General features: G+C 42.0%; 1 protein-coding gene across 3 annotated transcripts in view; it reads right to left on the bottom strand.

Annotated features, from left to right (window-relative positions):
• The window catches only part of plxna1b (plexin A1b), a 191,658-nt gene that overhangs the window by 93,985 nt on the left and 83,990 nt on the right, over positions 1-13,683 (bottom strand). For all 3 annotated transcript variants that reach the window (XM_069158126.1, XM_069158145.1, XM_069158134.1), the window contains exon 4: positions 9,270-9,410. In XM_069158126.1, coding sequence (XP_069014227.1) covers positions 9,270-9,410 — 141 coding nt within the window. The remainder of the gene's footprint in view (positions 1-9,269; positions 9,411-13,683) is intronic.

Genomic DNA, 13,683 nt, shown 5'->3' with positions numbered 1-13,683 from the left:
CTACAATTTACAGGTATTCCCTAAACAGCGCATGCAAGCTACCAGTAGATGTTAGCTAGCCTCCTGCCCCCAGTTACTGCAGCACACACAACTCACACAGGTGTGACCAAAGATGAGTTTGAAAAGGAATTGAAATGTAGATTAATGTTAATTAAAACTGAATGATCTGCCTTGGTAGGGTGTTTAGAGACTATATATGAAAAATGCTGAGATTTAGTTACTAGGAATTAAAATTGGGTACCAGATAATGAGACAATTTTCTAAGTAATTTGGTTGGTGCCATAAAAGTATTGAAGCTCGTTACCCAGACCTCAATATGGTCGATGTGGTAAACTGTCTCCTGCAGACCTGTTTGAGTAAACTAGAAGAAAACGGTTCCCACTGTGATCGTTGTAATCGCTTGTTTTCGCTCTCAAAACTCACTCTCGACAGTATTTTTGTACCGACTGCCCTTACTGCCTCCCTCGCCATCGTTATCTCTTTCATATTGTCTTTTGCTTGCAGTTTCTCCCTCCTGATCAGCTTTCCTTCTCTTTCGCCTCTTTAATTTATATTTTTATCCACTTTTCCTTCACTGGGCAAAATTTTTCATCTGCTCCATTGTTTTCTCTCTTTTGAAATAGTTTTGATCTCTTCTTCCGTACTAGAAGCTGGTAAAAACAAGAGGCAGATCAAACAACTTATTTATTTTTAATTTGTTCGTGTGCATATTGCAAGTTCAAGGTCAATAAATATGACAACTCAAATGCTTAAAGGGATCCATGATGAGACAACATATACAGAGTGCATGAACACAGAAGGTGCCCATGATCAGATCATGCAGGAGCTGTAGGAGTGCTTTCATTCTGTTTGTGTGTCTTTAAGCGCCTTCACAGTAATATTAAAGCACATTCAATTGAAAATATTGAAAGAAATTTCAAAAATCAAGCCACTGATATAAAGACGGCTCCAAAAATCTAACGATAAAACAGACCTCTTCTTGTCCTTTATTATATTTTAACTGTGGGGTTTCGTTTTTGCAATCAGTGTTGTAATTTGTAAAGTTTTTTCCAGCAAATAAGAAAAAAAAAAGACGATCAGTTTTAAGGGTTTCAGTGTCACATAAATAATAGATCAACAGGGAGACATGGCTAAACAAACAAAACAAAGATCGAGTAAAAAAAAGTCAGGCAAACAAAACTTTGAAAAATAAAGATGTGGAAACTCATCCCTCTTCATCACCATCTTCATCACATGGACATTTCCATTAACTCCTCCAAAAGGAGCTGATCTCAAACAATAGGTCAATACACTCTCAGTCTTTTGTGTAGCCATTTGTCCATTATAGTCTGCACCTCATGAGAGAAGGAGGCTGATGGAAAGAGAGAGGAGACAGAAGAACGAAGAGGAAAACTGAGACAGAGACAAAGGATGAGACGGAGATTGAAAAACTGAAGAAAACAAAGAATTGGAAAAAAGAGACAGTAGAGGGAGAGAAAGAGAGAAAAAGAGGTAAATGTGAGCAGCTAAGGTAGACAGGCCTAGGGGTCTTCTAATTAAGTGAGGATGGGAGAGGCTGTCTGCCTGGTAAATGACTCTGTCACTTTAGTAAATGGACTTGGTGAGGAGTGAGGACCCACACAGCTGGCATTTCCATTAGCACTGCCAAGTGACCCACCACCATATACAGTCAGAGAGAAGCAGAGGAGAGGAAGAGGGGGCAAAAAGGAGGACAAATGCTGCGTTTCTTTATTTGCTCTCAGAGATAGTGCGTGAGTGTGTGTAGGTGTAAGGAGGGAGCTCGGCATAAACTGACGAGAAAAAAACAAATCTGGCTGATTGGTTTGCCCTGATATGTATGCCGTCATTCAAAATTATTAAATGTTACAGGAGCTCTTTAAATATCACTAACTTGCAAAATAGTAAGAATTGGGCTACAAATAAATATATAAATACATTTACACCAAAAGCAAATCCAAAGACATCACATTATCATGAACTAATATAAAAAAAACTATTATTCATGTGAAACAGTAACTTGATAATTAGTCAACTCATTCATACGATAAAAAAAAATTGAAATGTATGTTGCCGCAAAGAAAGAAATATCTTGACTTTTAGTCTCTATTGATCAAAATGCTGGAAACTACAGTTCCCATAATGCAACTCAACCGAATATTTCATTCGAATCTCTTTGCCTGGAAAATGCCCACATCTGTCAAGCTCCATGCCCTTGATTTGTAATGAAGTTTTTTCATAAGAGACGTTAAGTCTCTTAGCCAAAGAAAAGATAATAATCATTTTCTCATATATGATAAACTGTAAAAAATAACAGCTAAGAATGACACTGCACAACTGTATGTAGAGGCTGAACAGGACTCCTCTGGTGATAAAAGCTGATGTTCATGTTTTAAATTTGTTTTCAGATTCTAGGAACGGATGATTCTGACTTCTTTCTATTTTTTTCACATTTTACAGCTAAAAAGATTGAAATCAATATTCACCAAAAATTTAAACCTTATTTTCAGCCCTAGTTAACGTATTTCCAGTTGTACTTATCAGTATTACGTTCGAACACTGGAGGAAAACGTGCAATTCCACTTTTCCACTCAGCTTTTCCCCACGTGTTGCTTCATAACCAGGTCTGCAGTGCATGATTGTGAAAAGAAATTTGACTCAAATTCAAAAGAAATTCCCGGTGCTGTCACGCATGAGCGACACTTCATTGTTCTACTCCGTGTGGCTCCTGGTTAAGGCACGAGACTGAGTACAGTGTGCCACTCGGAGCAGCTCCGCGGACCGTGCCAGCTTTTGATTGGCCTCATTCCATGGCAATCAGTCAGAGCCGCATCCCTCCGCCCCAATCACTGTCAAGCAACAGGAGGACCGACTGTACGGCTGATAGTGATTGAGAAGATGGGGGAGGGGGGCATTAACCTCCCCTATCCATCTCGCCCCCTCTTCTAACCCTATCAGTCTGCTCTATCACACCATCCTTTGGGAAAAGACGGCGGAGTAAAACGGAGAAAGATGAGAGAAAGATGGAGCTATCTAGTGGCAGCTAGACTTCCATTAGGGCCGATAGCATCGCGCGCAAGACAAGTGCCTGAGCACACTTTTCTGATGAGGCACATATACACTCAACCAAACACACACACACACACACACACACACACACACACACACGCACGCGCACACACACATACACACACACACACAAGAGGATGATACGATAGGAAAGTGGGGAGGAAAGGCAAGAAACATAATTAAGAGAAAAAGAGGACGAGATAAGTGAGGCTTGAGACACAGACACGGCCCCTCTCTGGGTAATGATGGCATCCTGGTCCGTCTCCTCTCATGTCTCTGAAGGAATTACTATCATTTCTCACAGCTTTACTTCTGTCATCATGACACAAAAATAAGGAAAAACAGAACTGCAATTAACAATTATCCTTTAATCGGATGATTACTTCCTCAATGAAGTAATGGTTTTGTCTATAAAATGTCAGAAAATGCTCACCACTGTTTACTCTCTCTGGTGTTTAGCCTCTACTTGACACTCACAAAGGGTTATGAATGAAAGTTGGTATTCTGGACATCTGGAAGAATTGGTACCTCCAGATGTTATTACATTTTGTTACAGTGGACTACCATTCTCATAAATAATATGAGTGCGTTCAAGTACCACAATTAAACCTACGAATATTTGCAGTTTTTAAAAAAACGATAAGAAGTATATAAACGTGGACGCCTACATATGTGTGTGTGTGTGTGTGTGTGTGTGTGCAGCAGTGTGTAACTAGCCATACTGTTAATCATACATTGTAAGAGCTCGGTCCTGTGCTGAGAAAGGTGCTCTAATGGTTTGAACTCTTGTAATTGAGTGTCATATAGCTACATGGCTAAACCCCCACCCATACTGGCACCCTCCTGCCTTCGCCTCACTGTACCAGGTCTATTAACATTTACATAACAATAACCACCTCCTTCCTCAAAGTCTGTGTGCCTGCATGTGTGTGTGTTGTATAGGACTCAGGAGTGCTCATTCAAGCTGCACACTGTCAAGCCAGGATGTAGAAAAGATGAAACTGAAGAGCTCATGAATCTAAACAAAGAGTTTTGGTTCCATAACAAAACTAAAGAAAAATAAAGTGCTGGAGAAAAAGTTCCTCCTCTTTTAATCTGTTCGTTTACTGCACACTACTTTGTGAACGATAACACACAGTGTCAGCCAACAAAAGCTGATGTTTGAACACCGCATTATGTGCTTGTTAACTTCAGGAGTTCCTCAGTCAGCCAGAGTTTGATAAATTGTGGGAAATTAATCTGGGAGCTACTTAGAAGTGACTGATTAGCTGAATGTAGTTCACTAAAATGTCAGTCTTGATTGATACAACCAGCTGCTTATTATGTATGTTGATGTCAGTCGGTGCTAATGTGTTTGCTAACGAGATTGGCAGTGAACCAGTAATATGCGAGTGTAAACAGAGCGAAATACACACACACACACACACACACACACACACACACACACACACACACACACACACACACACACAGGATTGATGTCTGATGAAACCCTATGGGTAAAATATTACTTGATGAGGCCTTGTTCAGAGACTCAGCAACACAATGCGGACCATTGTTTACTTTTTGTAGGGACTCAAACCAGCAGCGTCTGAATGGCACAAGAACTTTGTGTTTGTGTGTGTGTGCAAATCCATGTGTGCACAACTACAGACTCCCTTGGAGGGATGAGAGCCTTGGTGAAAATGTGGAGGGGGAAATCTCTTTCACATGCTGAATAGAGAGGCAGACAATGGTGTTAGCCCACACACACACACACATATACAGCGGGTTTGTAAATAAGATGTCTGAAAACTGAAGTGTGTGTCCAAATGTACATTTCTACTAAAGCTTGCAGGTTGATTTGATGGGCAAGGACACTAAATATATGTGGTACAAAATGCAATTTAGACATGCATGCATTTATGTGTGCACACAGACACGCTGTGCCACTCAGGAGTAGCCTCCTTGACACTCAAACAAAGGTTGTCTCATGCATACACATAGAAGACAATGTCCCTCCATTGTACTAAGCTTTCAAAGTCCTTTTCCGTCTGTTTCCAGGGTGCTCGCTCTCGCTCCAAATACAGTCCTGTGTCCCGCACCGGAGGAGATGAATATTCATGCTTTCAGCAATTAGTCAGCACCGCACAAGACAGCACTATCATATGCAATGCCATCAAAGATACGAGGATGTGTGAGCCCATGTGTGTACGACACTGAGGCTGAGTGCCCGTACAAAGACGGCAAGAATAGCAGCTGCGGCATCAAATGCAGTCACAGCTTTCTACCTTTTTGGCGATAAAACAGAAGAGAAAATGATTTGAGGATGGGAAGTCTTGACTGAGCCAAGACACCATGACATGATTTCCCAAAGTAGCAGTCTCGCACCGAGGAGACGCTTCAAAAAGTTAGTGTTGAGTCAAAGAGTGACATTGTTTTCAGCGGAGTTTTTCACATTTTCGAGAGGAGGAAAAACAACTTCAGCTAACAAGCAAGTTACTAATCTGGAAGACAATATTTCCACATTTCCGCTAACAAGAACACAGTTTGGAGATATGTGTGTGTGCACAGCTATGAAGTAAATTAATTAATTAATTATCAACGACTATAAAAATGTCAGTTGGTGCATACATATATATGTTTGCTCAAACACAAACGTGACGAGTGTGCAGTGAGGGACACAAACCCATAGCAACATTGACTGCAGTCAAAAATAAACCGATCTAAATTTCCTGTAATAATATACTGTCTCATCAAACACACACACACACACACACACAGCAGGCCGTCCTCTCCTGTTGTCATATCCTCCATTGATAATAATGACAGTGATGAATATAGCTGGAACAGAGCAAGTCATAAATCACTGGGCCTCGCCCCAAACTCTGACTCACTGCTTGCCTGGGTCTCTCTTTGTGTGGAAATGTGTGAGGGTAGGGGAACATGTCGTGGGCTACGCATCAGTGGATATGTCCAGTGACACCTTAATGTGCTTGGCTTGTCTGAGGAACCCCCGCAGGCAACCAGCCACACACACACACACATACACACACACACACACACACACACACACACACACACACACACACACACACACACACACACACACACACACACACGCGCGCATCTAAACCCAGGATGAAGGCAGTGCTGTGTGCATCTGTCATATGTGAAAATAGGAGCATGGCTCCAGTCATGCAAACTTACTCGTGTTAATGTGTGTACTGCTGTATCATCTTCTTCTAGATGAAAAGCAGCCACCCTGCTGCTCCTCCCCCTTCCCTTCATCTACCCATCTTTCTCTCAGCTCCATAATTTTCCACCTCTGCCTCCTTTAAGAAGGCCATGTGTGTGTGTGTGTGTGTGTGTGTGTGTGTGTGTGTGTGTGTGTGTGTGTGTGTGTGTGTGTGTGTGTGTGTGCGTGCGTGCGAGAGATCATTAAAAATATGGGAATGGGATCAGTAGAAGGCATTTGAGAGGGGAGTGCTCAATTTGGGCTTAGATGGAAACATGGGAGCATGTGTGTGTGTGTGTGTGTGTGTGTGTGTGTGTGTGTGTGTGTGTGTGTGTGTGTGTGTGTGTGTGTGTGTGTGTGTGTGTGTGTGGCAGCCGAAGTGTGGATTTAAAAAAAGTAGGGTTTGGGTATGTGTGTGTGTGTGGGAGGGGGGGGGGCATGCTGAGATAGATGGAGGGCAGAGGATAAAGATGAGGGGGGAGGACGGAGGGTGAGAGAAGGGAATTGCCCCCTCTAGTCATTAGTGCTGGAAAGGGGGTTTAGCTAGGAGGTCTGGCACCCGCAGCCCCCCATTCTGCTTAACCCAAGCCTGCTAACCATTAATGGGGATCAAACACACTGAGATATGAAGCTGTGTGTATGTGTGTGAATATGGTGTGTGTGTGTGTGTGTGTGTGTGTGTGGGGGGGGGGGGGGGGGGGGGGGGGGCTCTGAAAATAAAAAAAGGGCATGTTGGGTAGATGGAGACAGAATGTCCTTGAGTGCAAATGGCTGCATGAGTGTGTGTGTGTGTGTGTGTGTGTGTGTGTGTGTGTGTGTGTGTGTGTGTGTGTGTGTGTGTGTGGTGTGTGTGTGTGTGTGTGTGTGTGTGTGTGTGTGTGTGTGTACATGAAGTGTGTGAGCCTGAGCGTATGTTCTTGCCTTGTACTGGTGTCTATCAGTAACATATGTGTGTATGTGTCCTTTATGCCCTCAGCTGCCCAAGCTGTCCAGATGTGAGCTTTGTGCTTCTACCACAGGTGTGCACTGGTGCGTGACCAGCCCTTCTCCTGCTAGCTTGCTGCTTGGCCCAATCACACACCTGCCTCAAGTGATCCACATTAATCCCACCGTCAAAGAAATATCAGTGTACCCTTCTGGAAATGTGTTTTATATTATTAAATCTGCTGGTTGCATTTCAAACCATACTACTAAGTGAGGTGTGAGCAGAGGTTAACAAGTGGAGTGCTACCAGGTGCTAATGCCACTTACGACTGGGCCCCTAAATCCTTCTAATTACTGGAGCCATGTGCTGGTTTACTTACAGGAACAAGCGCCGATACGATTTTAATTGAAAATGCCAAATTCAAAAGAAGTACATTGACCTGAAAACTTAGGTGAACAAATCAAAGTAAGTCGCATTTTAATGAAAAATTACACCTCTTTATGGACTGACCAAAACCTGACCAGGTGTGTTCCTGTGCTTATGTTTACTGTTTGTGTGGCAGATGACCTCATTTTCTGGTGGTATTTCTGATTCAGTTTATGAAATAAGACATGAAGAATTATTGTATATATTTAGCAATTTATTTTTTTTACTCTGGATTGTTGTCTATGAATGTAGATGTGTTGTGAATCATCTGAAAATACTAAGAATTATTTTTGTGCAGGAAGTTTAGCATTGATACGTTTCATGTTTCAGCAGTGACAAATAGGCTTGTGTACGGTATCACAACAATGTTTGAGTATCAAAATCTAGCATTAAATGTATGGTCAGATTTTTTTTTTTTTTTTTTATCAGATATTTCCTCATTTTTAATTTTCTGATTTTAAACTTTTTTATTAAGGTGCAGTTCTTGTATGTCTATGAAACAACCATCTACTGAGGTGTATTTTGTTTTAGTAGTATTACAGAAAGAAAGCTATATTGGCACCTATGTGGAAAACTTAACCACAACCATAACAGTATTTCCTTTAACAGAAAAGTGTGTATCAGAGTTACTACTTAAATAATTGAAACCCCAGTCATAAACTACAAGCTGTTGGTAAAAAAAAAAAAAAAAAAATCCATAAAGAATATTGCGTTTTATTGCCAGGCTTCGGTTGCGCAGGCTACAGAATTCACACCACAAACCCCTTTTACCAAACAGACCTCAGACACCCTTTTTACTCCGACAGCCAGTTTTACATCTATTAAATACAGACATATTCGCATCATGTAGGACGACCCCCCCCCCCCCCACACACACACACACACACACACACATAATCTCTGCTTCCTTCACTCACCACACTAATGAGACAGAAAAACGAGGGGAGCAGCTGGGCCTGGGGAGCGACGGAGATGCGACACGCTCTCCTCTCACCCCCCCCACCCTCCCTGCATCTCACCATCAAAGTAGACACAGCCTTCACCAGCGGTGGGGCTGGTAATGACCGCATGAACACATACACACCACATGTGACCTATAACACTCCCGGTATGTCTCTGTGTGTGTAATGTCCTGATTATTAGCGAACAGTCGTGTCGGTAATGTGTGTCGCTGGTGCGAGTGTTTGTGCGTGTGTCATTAAAATCAGGCGGGATGAGTTGTGTTGTGACTGTGCAGTGGGCAGGGGGTTTAAGACATACGCTGCTGATGATTAATCAGGGTGAGGTCTGCTGTGGACATTAGGTGCTAGACTGCTGTGGAAGAACTCAATGTTCAAACAAGCAGTGCTACAAAATGATGTGTGTGTGTGTGTGTGTGTGTGTGTGTGTGTGTGTGTGTGTGTGTGTGTGTGTGTGTGTGTGTGTGTGTGTGTGTGCGCATGTGTTAATGAGGTATTGTTACTTCCGTGCCAACAACCATGGTAACTGCTATTCTGAGACTATTGATGCTTACATACACTTATGTTTGGTTGTTTATCACAAGAATTTAAAACATACATTTCCAGATAATATCTGTAGACAGATATAAGCGTTGTGTGCGTGGCTGAACGTGTGCATCTCCAACAGTGAACTCACCTGTCTGTCGGTCAGCGTGTAGATGTACTGCTGGTCCGGGCTGAACAGCATGTCTCTCAGTAAGGGACTTCCTGCCTCGCTTACAGTCACCTTCTCATAAAGCACCGCTGGACGGTTGGGACTCGAAGAGTTCACCAAGATCTACAAGGAGACACAACAAAAAATACATTTAGATGAGAACTGGTGCAGATAAGGTTATAAATGATCTTTAAAGCATTAAATACAAATAGAAATATGATCATTTGCCAGTAACTGGAATTAGGCATTATCTAACCAAGGCTTGTTCGTATAATATTGCAAACCATGTAGGACAGTTACATTCAGTATTGTATATATTTGCATTATTATTATGAAAACACCTGTCAGCAGCTGCTTTACAACAAAAACTTTCACATAAAAAGCCCCAGCAAAGAAAAGACATGGAAAAAGTAGAAAAAGCTTTTATTTGGAAGCAACTGCAGGCACGTGTGATTAAAACCTGAATGCCTTTTTGTTTGCTTGGTTTGTTTGTACAGCTTTAAACAAAGTTGAAAATTTGTTGAAAATAATCTTACTTTTATAATAAATCAAGAACAAGACATTCAATTTCCACACAAACAAAAGGTATTAAATATTGTGGCGTAATTATCTCCCTTCTCACAACTCCACACAGAAAAACTTTCTCTCACACTAAATATTTCCCTCCGAACCAAATTTCAAACAAACTATAGTCTTTATGTATTGTTCTCCAGCTGGGAAAAAAAAAAAGGCTGCATCTTCAGCTGGAACAGGTGGTTATTATTAGAGAGGTAGGTGGCATGAAATTATCAAAATTCTGGAAAAACGTTGAAAGTGCCTGCTTCACAGAGCCTCGTACAGCTTAATTGAAAAGCTGTGTTAATAGCAGTATTGACTATAGTATAATTATCGTGAACACGGACGTGATTACAGAGATAGATGCAAGAAAAGAAACATTATTAACAGGATAATGGTGTTGTTATGACTGTAGGAAAAGATGTCTCAATTCAGTACCTGAAAGGAACTAATGAAAACAACCTTAAGAGATAAATTTATGACAAAAAGCGGTGTGTGTGAAAACACTGCGGCCCTGTATAAAGCCCAGGATAATGAGAGAAATGATATCAGTGAGGCACTATCTTTGGGTTTGAATGAAAACTTAATCATCCAAAGCAACTGCAGACAGATATAACTATTTATCTCACGAGCAGGTTGGCACACGCATGCACTCACACGTACACTGATGCTCAGATTTTCTTTGTGAGCTCCGGCGAATAATTTGCAGAGATATGGAAAGTAATGGTGCAGATACAAGATAGGAGATTGGCTGGCTGGGATGGCTGTGAGCCAAAGTCATCTCAGCAGCAAATGAAAAGTGCAGAGCGACGGGGGGGAGGCCAAGTATCAGCTCTCCATTACTGAGCTTTGTCGACTCGCACTGCTATCAGCCCACTGTGACAAGGGAGGGACAGCAGGCAATGAGGAGCTGGGAAATGATACTCAACACACACACACACACACACACACACACACACACACACACACACACACACACACACACACACACACAGACACACATGATATACACAGACAAACAGGTTCACATCCAGATAGATGGAAAAGATGATAAGATGAAAACACAGTGATAGATATATGCATGCTCTAATATGTGCTTTGATTGATATGTACTTGCACACATACAGAAGAAGAACACACACATCTTGTGATGAAAGAATTTATTTACGATCTCACCAAAAGAAACCAGGGGCAACAATCCCATTATCTCTCACTGCCAGTGTGTGTGTGTGTGTGTGTGTGTGTGTGTGTGTGTGTGTGTGTGTGTGTGTGTGTGTGTGTGTGTGTGTGTGTGTGTGTGTGTGTGCCAGAGAGAGAGTGCAAGAGATAGAGGCAGAGAAATATAGAGAGCGAGAGTGAGAGAAAGAGCTCATAAGACTGTGATAAAGCGTTGGAGATGAGAGGAAATATGGATGGTATTATCTAGATAATGGACCCGTAAACAAAAGATACATTTCATTCATGGACGGCCCGCATCTAGACGAGTGCACACGCGCACACGCACACGCACACGCACACACACACACACACACACAACACACACACACACACGGCAGCACAGTTTTTAAGTCCAGACAACCAGAATAAGGAAAAATGGTGGCTGACACACACCGAGGTGGAAGAATAGCTTTTGTTTCGTGGGCTCTCAGCATTATTTTCTCCCTCTCTCTTACAAAAACAAGGCATTTCCATTGGCAGCCACATCTATATCTGGACCAGACACCCGAGTCCAGTTCACTGACTAATGACCAGTCTGAGCTTAGACTGGTTTTGATACACGCACACACAATATAATGCAGAAAATTAAAGTCTGTCTTTCTGTCAGACTTCCTATCTTCTGTTTGTGTCCATCTGCCTGTCAGTCTGTGCATCCTCCAGTCTGCAAAATACACAAACTACAAATCACTCTATTCATACATGTCTCACTTTGTCCATTACTGATTTTAATATCACTTTAGAAACAGTGATTTCAACAGTAAATCAAACAAATAACAGCCTTCAATTTCTCTTTCTGAGGACGCAGTTCATCTGCAGTAGTAATTTTTTACAAAATATGTATGGCGAGAGCAGGAAGAGTGGGAAAGACAGAAAACAGAAGAGTGGCTGACGTGTGAAAACAACAGGTAATAAATCGTTTCAAATCAATTCATTCTACAGGCGTTGCGGCTGGCCAGAGAAACAGGGGAGAGAACAAAAGACAATGGAATACATAACCTGAACAGATGGATGGAGGCATGGATGGATGAATGGAATACTTAAAGAACGTCTAATTAAATCAAACCGAGCTACTGCGCCCTGAAACGGGGGTCACGATCTAATAACAAGGTTCGGTGTGTGTGTGTGTGTGTGTGTGGGGGGGGGGGGGGGGGGGGGGGCTCTGTACATTTAGAAGGCTTTAAAGCAACTAGAAGAGCAAAGGGTGTACAAATATGTTTGCTGAGCCTTGTGTGGCCGTGCAAGCTTGCATGCTGTGTCAGTTTTTGCATTTATCTACATGTACCTGTTGTGTACAAGTCAGGTTTCTCACACGTATAAAATCACAGGTTTAAGTTGCGTCGGTGCATGCATGCACAGCTCTCTGCATGTGTGTAAGCCAAGTGAAGCAATCAATGGAATAGTCAGTAATGTTGGGAGAAGCTGCTGCTGCCTCATTGTGTCCTCTGTATTGCTTAGCTTTCCACTAAGTGCTTGATGGATGGATTCACAGAATGATGCTGTGCTTGTGTTTTCAGGAGAAGCCCCGTCCTCTCTACTCTCTTGTCAACATGTATAATGTAACATTAACTGACTTTAAACACATTAGGGGCATTGTTTTAAGTCAGGGTGCAGAAGAGCAGGAAGAAGACACAACAAAGAGATGAAGAGAGGGGGATAATGAGGAGTAAAAGCCATGGGGAGATAAATCACAGCAGAGGAAAAACTAGATGAAGAGATGAAGAGAGGGGAATAATGAGGAGTCAAAGCCATGGGGAGATAAATCACAGCAGAGGAAAAACTATGTCTCCGACATTTCATAACTACTATTTAGGGTCCTTCCATGGCCTACAATTGTTATTCATTCTTGGAATGGGAATGTTGTTTTTCAGCTCAGCAAAACTGGGAATTAATAGAGATGAAGAAGGTGTTTCTACTACAGTTTTGCTCTCTGGAGAGAAGTGGCCCTAAAAATATAGAGAACAACCAAAATTGAATGCAGTAAATGAGGGAAACAAGTTGAAGAACAACTTCTAGCGCGTCCTTATAAATTCACCAATGTCTAACTTTTCCCAACATCTCCAGGGACTTTATTACCATCTCTGTATTTTCCTGTTTGCAACATGTCTCTTGATATTCAGAAAGCTTGCACAATCTCCATACGAGAAAATATGACTGCAACCATATGATCACGACACTAAAAACATTCCTGACACCATCCTTCCTCATCCTCCTACAACATCCATTTTTTATCTGTTTTATGAGCATTAACATCTCCCTCAACCTGCCGATCCACCCCAAAAGCCCCTAATGCTGGCTTTTTATCTGTGCCAGGCAGGCCTGGTTAGGTCTGATAGACACACGGGATAGCTAGCTGGTGATAGGGGAGGCTGGCGGTGTGTGAGAGAGAGCTGGATGATAAGACATCGGCACGTCAATGAGAATGATGCCTGTCATAGCCGCAAGTCACAACTGATGGAGCTTCTGTACAAGTAAGAGATTTAGAGGCAGAGAGAGAGACAGGATCAATTGTGTTTCTTGTGGATGTATTACAGGATGAAAGGGAGACAGGAAACAAAAATGAAGGAAAAAATGAAGGGAGGAAGGGAATGAAGAAGGATTGAAGGAGCTAAAGAAGGATGAAAGA

This window comes from Embiotoca jacksoni, unplaced genomic scaffold, assembly GCF_022577435.1.
Source record: "Embiotoca jacksoni isolate LCO1_2020_lvr unplaced genomic scaffold, fEmbJac1.0.p SCAF_1, whole genome shotgun sequence".
In the NCBI taxonomy this organism is placed as follows: Eukaryota; Metazoa; Chordata; class Actinopteri; family Embiotocidae; genus Embiotoca; species Embiotoca jacksoni.
Note: the sequence above shows the minus strand (reverse complement) of the source record. Positions and strands in the feature narration are given on the sequence as shown.